This window comes from Felis catus, chromosome A1, assembly GCF_018350175.1.
Source record: "Felis catus isolate Fca126 chromosome A1, F.catus_Fca126_mat1.0, whole genome shotgun sequence".
Classification (NCBI taxonomy): Eukaryota; Metazoa; Chordata; class Mammalia; order Carnivora; family Felidae; genus Felis; species Felis catus.
Genome location: NC_058368.1, coordinates 156,275,126 through 156,299,818, shown reverse-complemented (window position 1 = coordinate 156,299,818; position 24,693 = coordinate 156,275,126). Strand labels below are relative to the sequence as shown.

The following is a 24,693-nucleotide window of genomic DNA, read 5'->3' as shown; positions in this document are numbered from 1 at the left end:
GTTTTTTTAAAGATAGCATATATGTATGATTTAACCATACTATAGAGTGTGTATTATAATTTGTATATAAATATAAAATAACTGTGTTAAACTTTAGTATAATTACATATTATGTAATTTATATATTATATATTTGGATATTTTATGGCACAGTTTTTAACCCAAAGAAACTTATAAATGGAAATAGTATTAGCTTAAATATATTTGTAAGTAATTTATCTAAATTCCAGAGATGGTTATATTGAAACAAATTTTAAATAATTTTTAAAAGGTAACCTTTTTTCATAATAGCATTTAGGCTTTTTCAAAATAAAACAAATCACTGAACTCTGATGCTTTTGTTATAGAATGCTTCGTTTTTTATTTGCTATACCATCTGTAGTTAATTTCCTGCCCTACCTGGTCAATAAGAAATCATGCTCAGAAGTAAAACAGTGATTAAAATATTGTATTTTGCATTCATAAGTTGTTATTTAGGTCAAAACTCATGTTATTAAAAAGGAAATATGACATGGAATATAAGGATATAATTTTTAAATTAAAAATATTTTATTGCCCATATATTAAAACAAACCTAGAACAGAACCACCTCAAGTGACCATTGATCTTCACAAGGGATAAAATAAGGGAGTAGCTGTATGTGCTGTATGCTACATTTAGAATAAAGTCTATTTTTCATCAAATTCAATTATGTTTTTATTATACTCTAGAGAATAAACATAATAGTATAGGGTGTATATATTTTTTAGAATAAAATACTGAATAATAACCATGGCTCAGAAGAATGTAAATCATTTATGCACTCATTTATTGCCTTCTAACAGAATAGCTTTTAGAAAATTGTATGTCATGACGAATCAGTTATGCCACACTTACACTGCAGTAGTTGAATTACCCTTGGCATTTTTGTATTCTAACAGTTCTATTTATCTCTCAATGGTGTACATTGAATAAGTAATGAACATCTGTATGATATGGGTTTACCAGATACTTTTTAAAGGAAAAAACACAAGTAATTCATTTTTAAATATGGTATTTTTCCTTACCCTTGAATTTTTAAAGTTGTGTTTCTAGCAGTGACCCTGAATTCTAAGTATAAAATCCTTCCCTCTTCTTAATATCATCAGGTTTTACGAGCCACAGGGTCTTTTGTTTCCCCAAAGCAGTGATTCACCAGAATGGAGTAGAGTGCCCAGGGGTCAGTGAACCTTCACCTGCCCTTCAAGAGAGGCTGTCATTCTCTCAGGCCATTTTCTCTTCTACATCATCATTTCCATTCAAGTCAGAGCTAGGTGACTCTTAAGTCTGACCGTGGAAATCAGTGATCGCAAATTATTTACTTTTAACACATATCAAAATTGGTAACAAGAAGGTAAGTAACTTGCCAAAGAGGAATACTATGAATGTTGTACTCACATTAGTTCAGTAACTGAAAACCGCACGTCACTGAAATATTTTTTGAGCTAAATGGATCTTAATAGTTGAAAAAGATACTGAAGAGTAGAAGTTTTATTGGAATCACAAGAATATTTTTTTTCCTCTTAACTTTCAGTTGGATAGATACAATTTTATCATTAAAAGTTTATTTTACCTTTCTGTTTTCTAAATATAGAAGGTCTTTGTGTGTCCTTCAAGACCTAAGTTTTACCTACAAAAACAACAAGAAGTGTTATCATAGATAATATTTGCCTTAATCCAGGAGAGGCCTGCGGGGTGCAGAGCATTAACTTTAAATTGTGACAGGACATTAGATACATGGTTTCTGTAAATTTAGTCATGCTTATTTACAGAGGATACATATTCCATACATTACATTTATTTTCCACATAATGCTTAATTTTTTTATATTTATATATGAAGACTTGGGGGGAAGTTTTCCACACGATGGCCTAAAGTTCTGAAAGAAATAACCAAAAGAAATCTTCAAATAAGCTGTCAACATTGGGCTTGTCATGATAGAACCACAAATCTGCCAGTGGACACACATATTCACGTTAATATATTTCATGGCCATAGCAAATCAGATAAAGTGAAAATTAGTCATTTCATACACTGTACTATTACTATTTGTGGCAGTATTTTGGCACTTACTTAGGAATAAAAACGGGATACTAATATATACATACTCCTTTTTTAAGTTTAGTGTTTGTACTTCTCTCATGTGTTTCTCTATTCTCATGTATTCGTCTGACAGAATCTGTACCTCTTCTCCTAAATTACTCCACAAGACTAGGCTACATGGAAGGAAACCCAAAAGCTTTCCCCATCTATCCTTGAACCTAGAGTGAGACTTAAATAGGCATTTTCAGTTTCCCCTATCGGGGCTCTTGTCCTTCTCAGAATGAATAATGCCTCCAGGCAAACAGCATCCTGGGCCTCAGCTCTGTAACCTAAACTTTCCATGACTTCATTTACATTTGCTGCTTTTTAAATTTATCTGGTCCTCCTACTGAAGCTCTCAACCTAAAGTCTAGTGATGCGTACAGGTAGAATTGGAGATAGGCGAGAAGACAGGAAAGATGAGCCATGTTTCATGGTGGCTTGTGGACCTGCTTTCTTCCCTCGTTTTTTTCTCTGTTAGCTCCTTATTTGAATGTCTGTGGTGTTCCTAACTCTTTTCTGCATAGTCCTGTGTTGTGTGCCTGCAATACTGCCCTTAGACCTCTGCTTTAGGTAAGGTAAAGTAGCTCATCAGATGATTAAGTGATCCTTTCAAGCAACACATGGGTTTTAAGTGTTTGACATTTTTAAAAAGTGTAACTTTTATTTTTATGTGTGTTAGCTTCACCTGCTCTTGGTCCAGAATGTATAAGGCAACAACGGATTTTTATTTGATGATTCCTTTTTATTTTTGTTAATGTTATTTTTGAGAGAAAGAGAGAGACAGAGTGTGAGCAGTAGAAGGGCAGAGAGAGAGAGAGGGAGACACAGAATCTGAAGCAGGCTCCAGGCTCTGAGCTGTCAGCACAGAGCCCAATGCAGGGCTCGAATCCATGAACCACGAGATCATGATCTGAGCAGAAGTTGGACACTTAACGGACTGAGCCACCCAGGTGCCCCAAATTTAAGATATTTTTAAGGATTATTATTGTCATTATCTTTCCATGGGAAATAGCAGGAAGCAAGTGTCTGCTTGTTTGTAAGTTGTTATGATAACAAAAATAGAACAATAGTATACTAAATATCCATCCAACAATAAGATTGAGCCAACAATAGTTAGGCCCCTGTTTCTCAGGGAGAAAGGTAGTTAATTGGCCACTAGGAAGTAAGTCCTCTTGAGCTAAGAATCAGGGGTGCCTGGTGAAGACCTGGCCCACCTCTGAGGGAAAGAATAGGACAGAGATACTAAAAGAGAACTGAGCCATGGTAATGAGATGTGACTGCTGTGGCTGGCTCATCTTTCCTGTTAGATCCATGCCCTGAGATCTAACCCAACCCTGCCAGTTTTCCCTGGAAAGCGCCTAGTCAGGGATTCAGCAGAGTCAACACTTTGTCTAAAAAGAGTCACTATCAGGGGCACCTGGCAGGATCAGTCAGAGGAACATGTGACTTGATCTTGGGGTCTTGAGTTCGAGCCCCATGTTGGGTGTAGAGTTTACTTACTTACTTACGTAAACAAACAAAGAAACTTTTAAAAAAATAAAAAGAGGGGCACCTGTGTGGCTCAGTCAGTTAAGCATCCAACTCTTAATTTCAGCTTAGGTCATGATCTCGTCATTCGTGAGTTTCCAAGTTTGAGCCCTGCATCAGGTGCTGTGCTGACAGTGGAGCCTTCTTGGGATTCTGTCTCTCCCTCTCTCTCTGCCCCTCCCCTGCTCACTCTCACACACACACTCTCTCTCTCAAAATAAATAAACCTTAAAAATATATATTTAAAAAAAAATAAAGAGTCCCACTAACACAACATAGCCTTTGTTAATTACAGTCCTAATTTTAGAATGTCTAGACTAAATATTTTTCTTTGGGATGGTAAGGGAGCTGAGGGGTGGATCGGGGGATTTGGAAACTGGGATTATTACTTCCTTCATCTATACTTTAAAGACTTCAAGTGCTCAGGGCATCTGGGTGGCTCAGTCAGTTAAGCATCCAACTCTTGGTTTTGGCTCAGGTCATGATACCACAGTTTGTGAGTTTGGCCCCGTGTCAGGCTCCATGCTGACATTGAAGAGCCTGCTTGGAATTCTTTCTCTCCCTCTCTCCCTCTGCCCCTCCCTTGCTCGCGCTCTCTTTTTCTCTCAAAATAAATAAATAAACATTAAAGACTTCAGCTGCTCAACACTGCCTTAAATAGTCCTGGCACAAAGTAGGCTAGAAGACAGTCAATTAGGCATCTATTGTGTTTGCTTTATCTTTAACTAGTGTGAGGCTAGATGAGTAGTATGTGATAGAAGATGCTGTCATCACATGCTAGTTTTCTTTTCCATTATGTATTTGAAAATACATACATGAGTATGACTCATGGAAGATTTCAGACAGCAGAGAAAGGCATATATGAGGAAAAGTTCAGTACAGAAGGGTAGGCTCTGACCCTCGTAGTCTTATTCTTTAGAAGTAACCTATATGGTTAAATTATTGTAAAACTATCCAGAAGTAGTCTCTGCATATGTATGCATGCACCCAAACATACTTTACCTTTTTATACAAATGGGAACTATATGATGTACTATAGTTAGATTTTTTTTTTTACCTAATACATTTTTTAAATCTCTCCATATAATTTTACCTCATCTTTTAGATTTCACTCATTTAGGTGTGCAACAATTTATTAAGCCATTTCCCTCTTTTTTCTGAAGTTTTTTTGTTTTTGTTTTTGTTTTGAGAGAGAGGTAGAGAGAGGTGAGAGAGTATCCCTGCCCTGTCAATGCAGACCCCAATATGGGGCTCGAATTCACACCGTGAGATCAGGACCTGAGCCAAAGTCGAGTCAGATGTTTAACCAACTGAGCCACCCAGGCACCCCAACCCAATTCCTTCTTGATGAACGTTATATTCTTTGCAGTCTCTCTGCCTTTACTTCACACATGCATGCATATGTACATTCTTCCTTCATTATGAGAGTTTATCTACAAGATGATTTCTTAGAAGTTGTACACTTAGCTGTTGAAAAATTGTTCTCCAGCAATGCTAAAACTGTCTTCTTTCCCAGAGGCAGTATAGAACAATGCATGCTGTATGTGCCTTCCTACATGGATGTTGTCAAACCCTCACTTATAACTTCCAGTCAAACCTGTTGCCCAGCACAATGATTGAATTTATCCAGGCAGTGGAAATAAAGATGTAGTCTAGTCTCACCACCTTGAGATCATGACCTGAGCTGATATCGAGTCCAACGCTTAACCAACTGAGCCACCCAGGCACCCCCCAAGTTAGATGTAAATTTAAGAGAGAGGGGAAAAAAAGATGTGCTTTGGGATCTAATGCCAGGCTGACTCCGATCAGTTCCAGCTTACTCTTGTACTCCCAGGATGACTCTGCCATTGATTAGAAGCTGGAGGAGTATTTCACATTTGAATTTTTTTGAAAATGCTGTAAACTTTAGATTGGCATAACCCCTACACTAGGTGTGAACTTTCTTGAAGCTGTCTGAACCATGCAAGAGCCTCTCTAAATTGCTATTGTGAGGATTAGTGATATAAAGCAATAAATAACAGAGCGTCCTAACTCAAAAGTTTCTTTCTTTGTTTTTTACAGTTTATTCATTTTGAGAGAGAGAGAGAGAGAGAGAGAGAGAAAAGGGCAGGGGCAGAGAGAGAGGGAGAGAGAGAATCCCAAGCAGGCTCTGTCAGCACAGAGCCCAATGCAGGGCTCGAACCGACAAACTGCGAGATCATGACCTGAGCCAAAACTAAGAGTCAGATGCTCTTCTGACTGAGCCACCCAGGCACCCCAAAAGTTTCTTTCTTCCTACATTCCTCATAGAATAACTGAACATAACAACAGGAATCTTGGGAGGTTATTTGTATATTTCAGATGAGAGATTAAAAAGAAACTGAACCCAGTCTGTCACAGTAAGAATTGAAAGGGGAGGATACATTTAAGAAAGATTTAAACAGATAGTGTTAATAGGATTTGGTGTTGAGGATGTTTTTTCCTTGCAACTATACTTAAGACATTTTGAAATGACCAAAATCTCTTTGAAATAAAAGACAGTTTGGCATAGATGTTTAATTTCTTACTATACTTTTTAGCCATTAAAATAGTTTTATGAATCCTTTTCTCAACCTTTTAGAAAGTACTATCCCAAAATACGTTTGTTTCAGGAAAATAAGCTTTTTTTTATGGCTGGCTTATAGTTTAATTACTAATTTTTATATATCAGCCCTCTTCCCTATTAATTACTTATTAATTCCTAGGAATTTTACTAATCTAGTTAGATAAATTGGACTTAGCTAAAAACTGCAAAACTGTTTATCTCATAACTATTTGTGCTTTTAAACATGTGATAGATTCAAAAAGTCTTTTCTTTAGACTGAATTTATGTTGTGGGTAAACAGTATAAACAAGAGCATTAAAAACATGAAATGAATTTTTTTAATGTTTAGATTTCTCTTACTGTAAAAATCTTAATCTCTACCATGACACCTCTACTCTGATTTCAAAAATAAAAATAGAAATTCTAGCTTTCCATGAACGTATACCAAAATGTTTTCTACAACCTTTACATCAAAAACATTGTCATAATTTTCCCCAATGGAACATACTTTTTTTTTTCCTTTGAATTATTATGTGGTTGAATAATAAAAACTCTGTGTTTTAAATCTTGAAAGAACTTTTACAATAAAGCTTCTAGATTTTATGTCATAAATATTCTCTTCTCTTTTTCTCAGTTCCTCTCCCTATCCTCACCTATACCAGCCTGGTATTAATAGGCTCTTACACTTTTGTTATTCAATGCTGTCTAACTGTAAGACATCTCAGTCCTTTTTTGGAAGTAAAGATACACACCTACATGCATACATAAATATAGTTGTGACCATAAAAATAAACTATTTTTCATTATCCAAATAAACATTGTTTTTTAAGTGACATGGCAATAAAGTTAGATGATCACTAAATTCTCAGGGGTCAGATGTCAGGGAATTCTAAGAACAGTGATCCCATTAGTTTTCTTTTTTCTTTTAAAAAAATTTTTTTAATGTTTATTTAATTTTGAGAGAGAGAAAGATAGAGTGCAAGCAGGGGAGAGGCAGAGAGAGAGGGAGACACAGAATCCGAAGCAGGCTCCAGGCTCTGAGCTGTCAGCACAGAGCCTGACGTGGGACTCGAACTCATGAACCACAAGATCATGACCTGAGCTGAAGGCAGTCACTTAAGCGACTGAGCCACCCAGGCGCCCCCCATTACTTTTCTTAAAGCATCAATATCCTTGCATATAATTTCCTTTTCTATAAGTTTTCTATACCTTTCAAGGCACATTTAGCAGCTGCCTCCTGTGTAGTCCCTTAGCACTGTACACACCTCTTATCAAGTCTTACTGTAATGAAGTTATTTATTTACAGGTCTGTCTCTCTCATTAGACAGAATTCCTTTAGAGATGGGACCCTGTCTTATTCACATTTGGATCCCAAGTATATATCACAGTGCCTGCCACATATTCAGCATTCACTTAATGTTGATCGAACATGTCTTCATTCAATAAGTAATTTTTACACTCAGGGTACCCAGGGGTGAATGTTGAATGAGAAAACCACCACAGATATCTTCTAAAAAAGTACATTGGGTTCAAATTTATTAAGAAATGTTGAGACATATGAAAAGGCATAAAGGGTATTAATGATAAACATTCATACACTCATCATCCAGCTTAAGGAATAAAACAATACTAGGACTGCAAAGGCTCACTATATGCCTTTCTCCAATATCATCCACTTTCTCATCTCCACCCCGGATTTGGTGATGGTGATCGCTCCAGCACATTTCCTTCCACTTCGACTACCTATGCTTATAATCCCTTATAATAAGGTGTACTGATGCATGGCAGATTTTCAAACTGTTGTGTGGATAGTATCATACTGTGTGTATTTATTTGTACCTTTTCCTCTCAACAGTGTATTTGTAAGATTCATCCATGTTGATAGCTACATTTCTACTTTTATTTTCATGGCTCTCTTCCACTCGGTGAATTAACTATTTAATAATTTAATAATTTTCTTGTTGATAGACATTTAAGATGGTTTCAGTGGATAAGGCTAAAAAAAATGCTTTTAAAAGTTCTTCTAATGAAAAAAAAAAAAAGTTCTTGCTAATGATCCCAAGGTCATGGGATTGAGCCCCACTGGGCATGGAGCCTGCTTGAGATTCTATCTCCTTCCTCTGCCCCTTCCCCACTTGTGTGCCTATGCTCGTGCGCTCTCTCTCTCTCTCTCTCTCTCTCTCTCTCTCTCTCTCTCATGTTCTCTTGCTCTCTCAAAAAAAAAAGGCCTTACTAAGCCAACTAATGGTGTAAATTTGGGACTTTAAACTATTTAGGGAAGAGATTCTACATCTGTTTTTAGACTGTTTACATTTTTGGGCTAATGTCTAGGATCTAACAATAAAAGTGTTAATTGGATTTCTATTTGTTGAATTATCTTGGTAGTTTTTTTTATGACTGACCTTTCTTCTAAAGAAAATTTGAAGCATCTTACAGTTAATCAGAAAACACTTAAACCCGAATAAAGACAAGTACCTTGTTATTTCAAAAATCCTAGACCTAGGGTCTTACATCATCTACCTCTGAAGTTATATAGACCTCCTCCCATCCAAGATTATGATCGCCATCAGCAATATTACTACTACACATATATGAAAATAATTTTTTTTTTTTTTTTTTTTTTTTTTTTTTTTTTTTTTTTTTTTAAACTTTTTTTTTTTTTTTTTTCAACGTTTATTTATTTTTGGGACAGAGAGAGACAGAGCATGAACGGGGGAGGGGCAGAGAGAGAGGGAGACACAGAATCGGAAACAGGCTCCAGGCTCGGAGCCATCAGCCCAGAGCCTGACGCGGGGCTCGAACTCACGGACCGCGAGATCGTGACCTGGCTGAAGTCGGACGCTCAACCGACTGCGCCACCCAGGCGCCCCATATATGAAAATAATTTTAGTGGCGCCTGGGTGGCTCAGTCGGTTAAGCGGCCGACTTCAGCTCAGGTCATGATCTCGCAGTCCGTGAGTTCTAGCCACGCGTCGGGCTCTGTGCTGACAGCTCAGAGCCTGGAGCCTGTTTCAGATTCTGTGTCTCCCTCTCTCTGACCCTCCCCTGTTCATGTTCTGTCTCTCCCTGTCTCAAAAATAAATAAACGTTAAAAAAAATTTTAAAAAAATAAATAAAAAGAAAATAATTTTACATTTTAGGTAATTTTGAATTAATTTTGACCTCAATAAAAATTACATATCAAGCTTTCACCTTAAATTTTGAAAATAATACCTTTGTATACTAATCGGGCAATAAATCTCTACACTTCCAACTATTGTTTTGTTTTTTTAAAGCAAGATGTTTAGACAGTGGTGAATGGCAGAATGACAAGATGTTTAGCCAACTAAAAACAAAATCAGAAGTTCTGACATTGAAAATTTTGTGACACAGCAAAGGAAACAATCAACAAAACTAAAAGGCAACCAACGGAATGGGAAAAGATATTTGCAAATGATATATCGGACAAAGGGCTAGTATCCAAAATCTATAAACAGGTCACCAAACTCCACACTTGAAAAACAAATAATCCAGTGAAGAAATGGGCAGAAAACATGAATAGACACTTCTCTAAAGAAGACATCCAGATGGCCAACAGGCACATGAAAAGATGCTCCACGTCGCTCCTCATCAGGGAAATACAAATCAAAACCACACTCAGATATCACCTCACACCAGAGTGGCCAAAACGAACAAATCAGGAGACTATAGATGCTGGCGAGGATGTGGAGAAACGGGAACCCTCTTGCACTGTTGGTGGGAATGCAAACTGGTGCAGCCGCTCTGGAAAACATTGTGGAGGTTCCTCAAAAAATGAAAAATAGACCTACCCTATGACCCAGCCGTAGCACTGCTAGGAATTTACCCACAGGATACAGGAGTGCTGATGCATAGGGGCACTTGTACCCCCAACGCTTATAGCAGCACTCTCAATAATAGCCAAATTGTGGAAAGAGCCTAAGTGTCCATCAACTGATGAATGGATAAAGAAATTGTGGCTTATATACACAATGGAGTACTACGTGGCAATGAGAAAGAATGAAATATGGCCCTTTGTAGCAACGTGGATGGAACTGGAGAGTGTGATGCTAAGTGAAATAAGCCATACAGAGAAAGACAGATACCATATGTTTTCACTCTTATTTGGATCCTGAGAAACTTAACAGAAACCCATGGGGGAAGGGAAGGAAAAAAACAAAAAAACGTTAGAGTGGGAGAGAGCCAAAGCATAAGAGACTGTTAAAAACTGAGAACAAACTGAGGGTTGATGGGGGTGGGAGGGAGGGGAGGGGAGGTGATGGGTATTGAAGAGGGCATTTTTTGGGATGAGCACTGGGTGTTGTATGGAAACCAATGTGACAATAAGTTTCATAAAAAATAAATAAATAAATAAATAAGTAAATATGTAAAAAAAAATTTATGACAAAAACTTTTTAAGTTTATTTATTTTGAGAGAGAGACCAAGAGTGTGGGTGGGGGAGAGGGAGAAAGAGAATCCCAACAGTGAGGAGCCTGAGTTGGGGCTCATTCTCATGGAGCATGACACCATAACCTGAGCTGAAGTCAAGAGTCAGACACTTAACCGAATAAGCCACTCAGGAACCCCCAAAATCTGTGATTTTAAAAGCCAGCTCAACTGTCTTAGTTTGTATCAGTGAGGGAGGTGGTCTGAAATGCAACTAACTGCTCAGTCCCTTTATCAGTGTTTGGACAAATTACTAAAATATCTAGCCTTCAGAAGGCTTTACCCTATTTATAGATTGTGGTTATTGGCCTCTACCCAGATTCAGATGTTAGAGATTAGCCTAAAAGCTGAGTCTTGATTGAAACAGATTTAGGCAGACTCAGCACTGAGCCTTTCCAATTCACTTTGCTATCATCTATTAGGTTTCATTGAATGAGACATGTGAGGATGCTATAATAAAAACCTTTGTTAAAGGGTCCCTAGAGTTAAGGTGTATGCTTCAGGTATCATGTTTCTCATCCATAGATGTGCTTACATAAGTTAAAAACATATCTGCCAATATTAAGGCTGACTTGGAACTGGTATTCCTGAATAGAATTGTCCCATCAGGAAATTGCATGGCCTGTGGCCTAAGGAGGTATTCTTTTTCTTGTTTTCATGAAAAAGCTCTTTGAGTCTCAGAATGTTATTTGTTTCATGGTAATTCAGTTTGAATTCACTCATGCTCAGAAGTCTCCTGAAAAGCCTTCCTTAAATTGACAGTGTGTTTTATAGGCAACCCACACCTGATGATTTTTGAAGAGCCATTCATATGACATCAGTTTTAATAATCAGTTTGGTTTCCGAAGCTTAAATAATTTTGTCGCATGGTATCTATAATTAATAGCAATGATATTTTCAAAACAGTAATAACCTTTTTAGTAACAGATCTTTCTTAATACTATTAAGAGGCAAATGCATAGCTGTCAATTTTGGGTGAGGGCAGTCAGCTTCAAAAGAATTTTTCTGTTAATAAGCTTTCTTGCAGTTTAGATATGCTGCCATCAGGTGGTAGTAATATGTTATATCCATGTGGCTCCACAGATGACATTCTGCTTAAGGTCATCAGTTTATACCATGAAGATTTATAATCATGAATCCACAGATTTTATATGAAAATTAAAATAACATAGTATATCCATTTAGTGTTAGAACTAAGGGTACTCTGTATATTATTTTTAAATCAGATATGTATTGAAAGATTCAATTGGACAAGTTTTTCTGTTTTTAGTTTATTTTTTGGTAAATGAGTGTTATATACTTTCTAAAACTTTAGAAAATTATAGAAAAGTAAAATGTAAAAGATCAATTTCATTACCCAAAGATAATTGCTATTAACCATTTGTTTTGTTTCATTTCCTTCCAGTCTTTTTTTTTTTTTTTTAAAATACAGTGTTTAGTATGTTTTTGTTTTTGTTTTTTGGAGTGGAGTTCCAGGGCAGGAAAAGATAGTTGGCTGTAATAACAGTGTGTATACAGCATGTATCTATGTTTTACAACTTTTAAAATTACAAGGTTTTTGTAATTGCTTTGTGACATTTTAATATCCCATTGATTGAAGTTTTCCATAATTTGTATAGTCATTCACCTATTAGTAGACTATGTTTATGATCATTAGTCAACATGAGTATCTTATCTCTGCATTCCATCTACTGCTTATCAAGAGGACCATCATTTCATTGTAGCCATGCTTGATTTTTGTTGTAACACAGAATGATTTCTGATTCATCTCAGAGTATCTAGATATCTTATATCTTGTATTTCCTCCACTGTGTGTGATAGGAAATTGCCAGAAAATCTGAGCATTCAGTTTTCAATTATGAATGAAAATATGTAGTCTCTTTGTTATTGTTTCCTATCGTAAGAATGCTTTATAATTTTGTAAACCATATTCAACCAGGTACCACGTATAAATGTCTCAGGTCCTGTGATATTATGACATGGAGCCATTACTTGTTTCCTACTAAAATAATCTTTTCTTTTCTTTTTTATAGCATAGAACATTGCATTAAAGAAATACAATCTGAAGTTAACAAGCAGTGTCCAGATGTGCAGCTGCAAACGACAACTGACTGTTTTGAGTGGCTAGATAACTATAATTATAATTCATCCAAGTCACCTTCCATTCCCCATGGAGATTTGATAAAATTCCTCACAACACTGGTAAAAAAAAAAAAAAATCCTTTGTTTTATAGTGAGGTGGGGTGGGTGAACAGGAATATAATTCATTCAGCTTCTTATATGTAAATATTTTAGTGACCTTGTTATCCTACCATATCTAGGGGTTGGGGTTTTGTTTGGTTTCTGTATCCCCAGTGGAGTACAGTGAGCTGTTTGTTTTTTACCTTTTACAATGATTTGTATCAATAAAATGAAGTTTTATATAAATGGAGATTAAACATTATAATTCCAAAATGTGTAGATTGATACGTACCACACATTTGTCTACCAGAAAAGTTCATATTTATTATGTTTTATGTCCTTCACAACCACTCATCTTCTCTGTGCTTATTATTAAGCATAATGAGATCACCGTTGATTGTATCTTTTAAGTTGCCTTGTCTATCATTCCGTGTATTCCCAAACTGCAGGCATACCCAGTTTTTTCAAGCAAGGCAGTAATTTCTACAAGACCACTGTTAATTGATGGGGAAATACTACATTGGTCATTCTTTGATACTGACCACTCACTATGTTAGGATGTGTTTGTAGCCATGGAGTAAGAACACTTACTTTATTACCCCTATATCTACAAGGAGTAGCTTGCAACAACAGTTTCCCAAAGAAACAGCATGATTGTTAGAAAGCAGTATGTCTGTGGCTATGGTTTTAATTTTCTTTAGGGGGAAAAAAGGCACTGTTTTTGTCTAAACATCAAACATTGACTAAGGCAGATGTGGAAAATATCTTGAGGTTGTAGATGGCTTAGGATGACAGAATCAGATGAAAAGTTTTGGCTATTGTTATTATTGCAGATGTCTCTTTAATGTTTACAAAGTAATAGGAGGAAGAGAAAGGAAGACTATGTGCCCTGAAGCCTATTCTTTTAAGAAAATCCCCTCACCCATTATCTCTTGAAGGTGCAGGCTTGAAGAATAAATATGGACATAGTTATTCCTTTAATTTCTATTAAGAGCCATGTGTATTGAATTTCATTAATATTGATGTAATAATGCTTTCTCATTTAATTAAAAGCAAAAGCTTTTAATTATCTTTTAATCTGTCACACATAAGTCATTCTGTATTCACTGCAGGGCAAAGGCCGCTTTAGTTTTGCTCAAATTCATTAAACTGATAGGGTTGTTCCAGACCTAGGTTTTTTTTTTTTTTTTTTTTTTACATAATTGATCATGTTATTTTGAGGAAAGAACCACATTATTAAACAGATTCGGGTTGAAACGACCTTATTATAAAGTTTTTACATGCTAAAGCTGTCAATCTTAACAGCCATTTTTCATAGCTTTCTTTTTTTTAATAGACATTTTTTAATTTATTATCTAAGTACTTAAATAAGAAACAGAGGTTCTCATTATGACAATTATACTGAAGTTATTCTCAAACTTAAGTAGTCATACTATACACATGTCCTGAACCTATTATTCTTTAAATATTGTTTGATCAAATATTTACAGATTTAGACTGATTAAAAGAAACCCAAGATAGAGGCACTAACATGACTTGTTTGTTTCATAGAATTTACCATTTTTTTCTAGAAGTATCAAAAGCACTAAATAGAGAGGGATGAGAGAGAGAGAGAGAAGCTTCAGAAAGATCAGTGCACTTTGTGGCTCTCTGGAGTGTAGTAGAAAGAACATAGATAGGGAGAATGAAGCCATGGATTCATTCTTGGTCTTGTGCTTTACTGTGTGTGACATTTGGAAAGTACCTTAAACATGTTGCATGTTAGTGTCCTTATCTGCAAACTGGGTTTCTAAATATCTGTATCACAGAATTTTTATTGTGAATAAGCCAAAGACTTGATAGATAAGTGCTTTTTATATAATAAAATACTATCTATCTATCTATCTATCTATCTATCTATCTATCTATCTATCTATCTATCTATATTACATATGGAACATTAAATTGGATAGAGCACTGCTTAGAATGGCTTCAGAGCAAATTCCTGGAATTCGCATGACTTCTGCATAATTCTGAATCATACATAATACCAGTGGTATCTTTGTCAATAGGAAATTTCAAAGCCAGCCTTATTTAATGCCACTTGAATTTTGCTTCCAGTTTTCTTAGAATCAGCTTGTTACTACTCAGAGAATATAAACTAATTTCAGTGCTACCTGAAAGAGACAAAATTAGGAAATTCAGCATGTAAGGAGAATGTGTGCATGTAATACAAGGTCTAAAAAGAAAGTAACTTTTTTATTCCTTTACTATTCATAATTATACCTATCATTGTTTTCTGGCAACACAGAAGGCATAAAGGAATAATTTTGTATCATCTTTTGGGGAATGATTCTGAGAGTATTTTTTCCCCATATTGAGTTACTTATCTTTTTGGAGAGAACTGAAATATTCTCAGATTAATTTCCAAAGTAAAATATTTCTTAACATGGCTCTCGAAAACGGACTTAAATGAAGTTAATGTCTTTATATTATATTTTATTTCTCAGGATGGCAGGTATTAGTAACCTCTGGGCACAGACTATATTTAAAGGTCTCCATTTTGTATGTTCATTTGGGGTTCTATAATAATAGATATGCTTATTCAGGCATGAAAATTTTCTACCAGGAATCACTTAGGGACATAATCTTGAGTTTATTTTGTCAGAGGAATACATTTCAATCAACGTTTTGCTATAGGTTTTTATTTAGAATTTTCAAGCTGCAGCTCAGATTATATTGGGGATAGATAACAATGGGGGCTGAAAACTATATTATGTTTGGAAGGCTAACTGAAAATATAGATCATCACCTGAGCATGCATAATTTAACGGATCATAAAGCTAACCTTCTAAAATACCTGAATTGATTAAATTCCAAATGCAAAAAACACAAAAAAACAACAACAAAAAAAACCCCTTGAAGACCATTTGAGTATTGATTCTACATTGAAATGAATTAGTATGAAATTGTGTGACTATAGAAATCATTTTTACTATTACTCTTACAGCTAATCACATTTCTCATGTTATAATTTATTTTTATTAGCAAGATTCGTTGAAGAGTGAACTAAATCAAGAAGAAGTGATACTGGATTTACTTTGGGATCTCTCCTGCCAGAGCAGCGTTTCGTTCCCGGCAACTCTAAGTGGAACATCTTTCCATTTCCTCTCTCGGACTTCTCTTCATTCTGTGGAAGATGATTCCTCCATGGATGTACAGTCTATCTGGGATAACATAAGACTACATCTTCGACGCTTCTTAGTGAACAAATTACAAAGCCATAATGAAATCATCAATTCACAGCACAAAATTTGGTTGAAAAAGCAGTGCATACAACAACTGTTGTTTCTTTATCCAGAATCAGAAGTTATAATCAAGTACCAAAGCATACAGAATAAACTGTTGGCTGAGCTCCTGCAGAACTGTTTTCCTGCTTATAGCAGAGAATTGAATTTAGACATAATGGCTCATGGATACCAAAGTACTATGCTTAGGTTATACTCAATGATAAAAGAAGATTTTAACACACTACACGAAATTTTAGCTCCCACCTCAACGTTGAAATTCATTAAAGAAACTTACCTGGATACTGTTGCAGAAGAAATGGCAAAGTTTCTTGAAAATTTTTGTGAGCTGCAGTTCAAAGAAAGTGCTATCCGTGTGATTAAAACAAGCAAGAGCTCCAGCAGGCATAGAGGATCAGTGCATGCTTTGGGTTAGTGATTTTTTAAATTTGTTCGGTTTGACTTAAGCCTTTTGATACCTTTAATTTTCTAACATTTTTCTACTTGGTGAAACTTACTGCAAACTTAAAACTAAATCAGAAAATAAATATTATGAAATTTTTCAGTGCACATTTCTCTTCTGCATTTCTTTTTCTGTAGGTATAGTCCTAGATGTGCTTTTCTTCCTGTTCTTTAAATTGTTAAAGATATTGAAAATGTAAGTCAGAAATGTTGCCAGTAAGAGTTTTGGTTTTTTTGATTGCATAAATTACTGGGTGAAACTGTTTATTTATATATATATATATATATATATATATATATATATATATATATGTATGTATATATATGAATCAATATTCTCATATATGTAACAGAAAAGTATAATTCTTAACCCATTGTATCTTCCCAACCTGAAACACATTAGGTAAAGAGAATTGTTAAAGATTTGTTGAAATTCACATGAACTAAAATTGGACGTTTAGAATTGTATTCTTTTAGTCAATTCCAATAAAGAGCTATTGTGAAATGGTAACTATAAAAGTCTATATCATAATTGGTCACAGAGGCATAGCATTTTAAAAGTTCCTCTAGTATCATTTCTATAAGAATATCCATAAAGAAAAGGTGATTTGAAAATTCCTAATTTTATATAAAAGGTAAAGGAAAAAAGAAAGAAATTGTGATATAATAAACTTTTCTGTCACCATTTTAATTTCCCACTAGTGGAGAAAAATCACGATAAAAATATTTTTTAAAATTATTAGTCATGCTTTTATGTAAAAATTCTGAGGTATATTTCTAAATAGGTACATAAACTATAGTTTTTAAGCGTTTGAAAATTGTTATTTGGTGAATTGCTGTCTTTGAATTTATGATCACTTTTAAAAATTTCCATAGCTCACCATATTTTTACATACCTTCCTTAATAAAATGCCAGAATACCAAAATACTGTGATATATGAATTTTCAAGTAGTTTAATGTTTTATCTTATATTTTTTTTATTTTCCTCTGGAAGCTATATCATATCACAGAACAGACATGCATCAGCCAACTTTAGGTTATGGCAGAATGCAAAGTCAGCTAATTTAGGAACATTACAGTTTTGCTCAAAGCAAATAGATTTTCATTTTAATTGTTACATAAATTTTAAATGCATTTCATGAGTGTACTTATTTTCTAAAAATTTTTATATTCTCTAAAAGAATTCCTGCTTACTTGTAAAGTGTTTAAAACATGAAAGTTTTATATATGCTAAATATAGTTTATAACAGAAGAAAAGATCCATATGGTTGAAAATATGTGTAAGTTGCTATGGAGTCTTTAGGGCTGATATTGAGGTGTTTTCTCATTCGTGAGAGAAAACTATGTGTGTAGGCTTTAACACCAAAATTTGAAACATTTTCTGCAAGTCTAGGTGCACTGATCTTTCTCAAGCTCCTTTATCTAACCGTTGGTGTAAATCACTTGTTAAATTAATACTTTCCATATGCCAGGCACTGTGCCACATGCATTCTTTTTCTTATTATCTCAATTTCATAAACAAAGAAAGAAGCTTAGAAACATTAACTTACTCTGGGCCATGTTGTACAGAGTCAGAATTCATATGTTGGTCTTCATGTCTCCAAGACCCGTGTACTTAACCATCATGTGATTGGACCCTGTTTTAAGGTGTATAGTGCTTTGTCGCTTGCAAAAGAGATTTCAGACAGCACTGTTCAGGTGGACTACCTGAAAATCAATTTGGTGCAGCTTTATTGAGCATTTAACATTGGCAAGGCATATAGCAGCTTCCATGTTTAAGGTTCTGAGCTAGACCCACTAGGGGAAGAAAACAAAATGAGTAACTGCTTCTAATGTAGTATGAGAACTGCTAAACTAATTCTTAATGGATCAACCATATTTGCTACTAATATCTGACCCAATGACCAAATTTTATTTATCAAGGAAATATACTTTGAAATAAGTGAAATAACGTAATGATAAACATTCTTTATAAATATTAATACAATTACAATAACTTATAGCCCTATTAGAATAAAGTCTACATTGACTTGAACGGGTTGCACATTGTATTATCTTTATTTTTTTAAGAACTCTTGGGGGTCTTCAATAATTTTTTTTATGTTTTATTTTTTGAGAGAGAGAGCAAGTTGGGGAGGGGCAGAGAGAGGAGGGGGACAGAGCATCTGAAGTGGGCTCTGCATTGACAGACTGACACCAGCAAGCCTGACATGGGGCTCAAACCCATGAATTGCAACCTTATGATCTGAGTCCAAGTCAGACGCTCAACTCACAGACCCACCCAGGCACCCCTATATAGATAGATAGATAGATAGATAGATAGATAGATAGATAGATAGATAGATAGGTAGATAGATATAGGTATAGGATATCTATCTTTATATATATCTATATATCTATAAGATATAAGATATCCATATATCTTAATGTATATCTATATCTTTATGCTCACCAAGACTTATTTTGCCTGAAACTATAGAAAAGATTTTCCCTAAAATAACAATAGCTAACATTTATTGCACCAAACATTGATGTGCATTATCTCATTTAATCCTAACCAACCAACAAGGTAGGTGCCGTTATTTGTTATCTCTATTACACAGTGAGGAAACTAAGGCATAGAGATAATTAATTTGGTCAAGATTACAGAAGGAAGCCAGGACTCAAACTGTCTAACTGCAGATCCTCTGCTATGTCACTGTGCTCCACTGCCTGAAAGAACAAGATAGAAATAGCTCATTCTGTTAAAAAAACACTCTGCTCTGAATTCTCCATATTGCTAAGTCTACTTTAGTGCAGCCATTGTTTTACTTTTTCTACACCATCTCACCCTCTTCTCATCTGATGACTATATAACACTAATTTGAAAGTATTTTTCTTATAATTCCTATTTTGTAACCTATTGATCTATCTTAAGCAGGCGTTGTATGTACACCATTCTTTTTTCTTCCAGCTTTATTGAGATATAATTGACATATAACATTGTGTAAGTTTAAAATTTACAATGTGTGATTGGATACACTTATGTATTTTGTTAGTTACCACCACAGCATTAGCTAATATCTCCATCATGTCACATAATTACCATTACTTTCTGGTGGTGAGAACATTTAAGATTTACTCTCTTAACAACTTTCAACGACTTAATACACTATTATTAAGTATATTCACAGTGTTGTACATTAGAGCCTCAGAAATGATTACTCTAACTAGAAATTTGTACCCTTTGATCAACATTTTGCCATTTCCCCCATTCCCCAGCCCCTGCTAACCACCATAATACTCTGTTTCTATGAATTCAGGGTTTTTTTATTTCACATATAAATGTAGCTATACAATATTTGTCTTTTCTCTGTCAGACATTTCACTTAGCTTAATGCCTTCAAGTTCCATCTATGTTGTTGCAAATTTCAGGATTTCCTTTCTTTTTCGTGGCTGAATAATATTCCATCATATATTTGTGGGGTGTGTGTGTGTGTGTGTGTGTGTGTGTGTGTGTGTATCTCCATATAGGGACACTTGGGTTGTTTCCATATCTTGACTATTATGGTTAATGCTGTAATGAATATGGGAGTACAGATATGTCTTCAATATCCTCTTTTCATTTCCTTTGGATATATACCCAGAAGTGAGATTGCTGTTGGTAGTTCTTTTTTGTTTTGTTTTGTTTTCTTTTATTTTTTGGAGAACCCCGTCCTTTTTTTCACGGTGAAGATACCAATTTATATTCCCACAAACAGTGCACACAGGTTTCCTTTTCTTCATAGTCTCACCAGTACTTGTCATGTCTTGTCGTTTTGATGATAACCAGTCTAACAGTTGTGAGGTTATATCTCATTGTGGTTTTTATTTGAATTTTCTGCTGATTCCTGATGTTGACCATCTTTTCATGTAGCTGTTGGCCATTTTGTATATCTTCTTTGGAAAAATGTCTATTCAGGTCCATTGGCCTTTCTAAAATTTTGTTGTTGTTATTGAGTTGTATGAGTTCTTTATATATTTTGGATATTAATCCACTATTAGATAGATGGTTTGCAAATATTTTCTCCCTACTATAGGTTGCTTTTTCATTTTGTAGATTATTTATTGTGCTGTGGAGAAGCTTTTTAGTTTGGTGTAGTCCCATGCTATTTTTGCTTTTGTTGCTTGTGCTTGTGGTATCACATCCAAAGAATCATTGCCAAGACCAGTGTCAAGGAGCAAAGGAAAAAAACTGCTTTCTTCTAGGAGTTTTACAGTTTCGGGTTTATATTTAAATCCATTATGCATTAATTTTTATGAGTGTTGTAAGATAGGGTCCAATTTCATGTGATTATCCAGTTTTCCCAGCACCATTTATTTAATCCTTTCCTAATTGAGTATTCTTGGTTCCCTTTTCAAATCTTAATTGACCATATACCTGAGGGTTTATTTCGGGGGTCTTGATTCTGTTCCTTTGGGTTTGTGTCTGTTTTTGTGCCAATACCATTCTGTTTTGATTTATGAGTTTGCAGTATATCTTGAATCAGGAATGTGATGCCTCTGACTGTTCTTCTTTCTCAGGATTGGTTTGGCTATTTGAGGTCTTTGTAGTTCCATACAAATTTTAGGATTATTTTTTTTTTCCACATTGAAAAATTTTTATTTTTTTTTTTTCTAAGTAACCTCTACCTCTGTTGTGGATATTTTTTTTTATTTTTTTTTTCAACGTTTATTTATTTTTGGGACAGAGAGAGACAGAGCATGAATGGGGGAGGGGCAGAGAGAGAGGGAGACACAGAATCGGAAACAGGCTCCAGGCTCCGAGCCATTAGCCCAGAGCCTGACGCGGGGCTCGAACTCACGGACCGCGAGATCGTGACCTGGCTGAAGTCGGACGTTTAACCGACTGCACCACCCAGGCGCCCCTGTTGTGGATCTTGAATTCACAATCCCAAGACCAAGAGTGGTGCACTCCACTGACTGAGCCAGCCAGGTGCCCCTGCATTGAAATTCTGATAGAGAATTGAATCTATAGATGGCTTTGGGTAGTATGGATTTTTAACAGTTTTAATTCTTTCAATCCATGAAATCCAGTATTTTTCCATTTCTTTATATCTTCTTCGATTTCTTTCCTCAAAGTCTTATTTTTTCAGTATACAGATCTTTAACTTTCTTCGTTTAATGTATTCCTAAATACTTCATTTTTTTTGGTGCTGCTGTGAATGGGATTGTTTATTTATTTTTTCAGATACCTCATTGTTAGTATATGGAAACGCAACTGATTTCTGGGGGCACCTGGGTGGGCTTTGTTGGTTCGGCAACTTGGTTTTGGTTCAGGTCATGATCTCACAGTTCATGGGTTCAAACCCCGTGTTGGGCTCTGCACTGACAGCATGGAATCTGCATGGGACCCTTTCTGTTTCTCCTTCTCTCTCTCTCTCTTTCTCTCTCTGCCCTTCCCCCACTTGCACATGTTCTCTCTCTCAAAAATAAACATTAAAAAAAAATAAATACAACTAGTTTCTGTATGTTGATTTTATACCCTAATCGCTTCTCGGCCTTTTGGCTAAGATCAAGTGTGATTTTATACCCTGAAACTACTGAGTTTGTTGATTAATTCTAACAATTTTTTAGTGGAGTCTTTAGAATTTTCTATGTAAGATTATATCATGTGCAAACAAAGACAACTTCACTCTTTTTTTTTTTTTTCCCCTGATTTGAATGCATTTTATTTCTTTATCTTGCCTGATTGTCCTGGCTAGGACTTCTAGTATTATGTTGAATAGGAATGGTGAGAATGGGCACCCTTGTCTTATTCCTGATCTTAGAGGAAGATGTTTCAATCTTTATGTATATACTACCATGTTCTTGAGCAAATTCACTGAGAATTTGGTATAGAGGGAATAGAATTTGGGTATAGGTATAGGGTATAGAATTTGAAAGGATGTGTATTTTGTCAAATGCCTTTCTACATCTATAGAGAATATCATATGATTTTTATTTCTTAAATGTGGTGTTTCACATTGATTAATTTACATAGGTTAAACCATCCTTGTACCCCAAGGATAAATCCAACTTGATCTTGGTATATAATTCTTTTAATGTGGAGTTGAATTCGGTTTGCTAATATTTTGTTTAGAATTTTTGCATCTATATTCATCAGGAATACTGGTCTGTAGTTTTGTTTTCATGTAGTATCCTTATCTGACTTTGGTGTCAGTGTAATGTTTGACCTTGTTAGTTGAGTTTGGGAGTGCTGCTCCTTCTTTGTGTATATACTACCATGTTCTTGATGAGCAATTTGAACCTATTGAATCCTTAACTGCCTTTGATTCTTTAGGTGGATTGAGGACTGGTTTTTTCCCTGAATGGTCTATAAATTATTTATTTACACATACATATAAACATATGTGTATTTTCATCTCTATTTATAATATAGAGATAGAGAGATAGCATTGCTTGGGTATCAAAAATAAGTAGAGATAACATTACTTGAATATCAAAAAACGTTATAGCTTTTTATTGTGTATAAGGCTTTACACATGTGAATTCATTAGTCTTTGAACAACCCTTCATAATATTCATATTTTAAATATGAGAAAACTGAGATTTATAAAGGTAAATCTTTTCCAAGGCCATACATTATTATTTTCTAATAATCCACAGAAAGGGAATTTCATTGTTTGCAGTTATTTGGTATATTATTTTGATATACTGCTAAATTCCATGGCAAAAACTGTACAAGGAACATGATAATTAGCATAAAAATAATTTTCCAGACGCTTTCATGTTTTCTTTTTGATTTTAACATTTCTGTGTTGTACTCTCAAATTTTTTGCTTTTTTTTGTTGACAGTGATTCATAACTGACTCATAATTTGCTTGTGCATATTAATTCAGAAACTGACTAGAGGCACTTTTTATTCTATTTTATTTTATTTTACCAGCTGGCCCTTCTGGTGGTGGTGGGTGTTTACTTGCACACCCCAGAGTGACTTCCACCTGCACTGCAGCTGGGTATTGATTCAACAACGATAAAGTACCTGGCAGACACTGAATTTTATTTTGTATAAGCTAATCCCTTGAATTGCACATCTTGGCATTGTATGGTAACCTTTCTTATGGTTTTATAATTTTTATTTCTTTGAGAGTATGTGTAGTATTATAATATATTTAGAAGTATATGGCTTGTATATTCTGTAACTTGAAGAAAATGATGAAATAATGTCAATATAAATATTGTAGGATCTTTGTGATTTGGTGATCTATCCTAGAAAAGAGTAATATAATTTTTGCAGATACTCTTTTACAAAGTTTAAAGAATGATTTAAGAACCCAGACTTTGCCAATAATTCTGATTTGTGTTCTTACAGTTTCTGTAATAATTTTTGGAGAAAATTATCAATTATTTTATAACAATTTATAATATAGTGTTTTTTCATTTAATTTATAAGGCTTTAAATTTTTATTTAAAGTCAAAATAAACAACTTTCTTGAAGCTAGAAATTTACCTTTTGTATTTTGACTGTAACCTAATTGCTTATTATCTGGGAAGTCAAGTCCATATTTACACATGTGCATGTGTCATCCAAATTTCAGAATAGTGTCATCCTTATATTGTAACATTTTTTATGTCTACATTTGGAGTGGTAAACTGATCAAATTACTTTTACTTTTTAAAATTATATTTTATTTGAGGGTGCCTGAGTGGCTCAGTTGATTAAGCATCCCACTTCAGCTCAGGTCATGATCTCATAGTTGATGAGTTCAAGCCCCAAGTTGGCTCTGTGCTGACACCTCAGAGCCTGGAGCCTGCTTAGGATTATATGTCTCCCTCTCTCTCTGCCCGTTCCCTGCTTGCACTCTGTCGGTCTCTTTCTCTCTCAAAAATAAACATTAAAAATTATGTTTTTTAAACATAATATATAATACATAATTTTTAAATTATATTTTTATTTGGATTAAAGGAAAGTTACTGTTGTTTTTCTCAATGTTTGAAAAAGAGGATTTGTTTATGTGTAGTAAATTTCAATTATATAAATCCTCTGTATTATATAAAATGATACAATTAGAAGATTTTAATCATAGAATAAATTTTCTGGTCCCTTATACGTCTTTACTCTGAATTTTTTGAGGTTATTGTTAGCTTTGAGAAGGAAAGACTTAAGAGACTACAATACATGCCT

At 34.7% G+C, this 24,693-nt stretch overlaps 1 protein-coding gene across 9 annotated transcripts in view; it reads left to right on the top strand.

The window, feature by feature from the left end:
- The window catches only part of KIAA0825 (uncharacterized protein KIAA0825 homolog), a 389,144-nt gene that overhangs the window by 49,273 nt on the left and 315,178 nt on the right, over positions 1-24,693 (top strand). For 8 of the 9 annotated variants that reach the window (XM_019836968.3, XM_019836952.3, XM_023258417.2 and 5 more), the window contains 2 exons: positions 12,671-12,839; positions 15,846-16,515. In XM_019836968.3, the coding sequence (XP_019692527.2) occupies positions 12,671-12,839; positions 15,846-16,515 (839 nt within the window). Of the gene's footprint in view, positions 1-12,670; positions 12,840-15,845; positions 16,655-24,693 lie in introns of those variants that run through there. The other variant, XM_045040128.1, reaches the window with a different exon arrangement.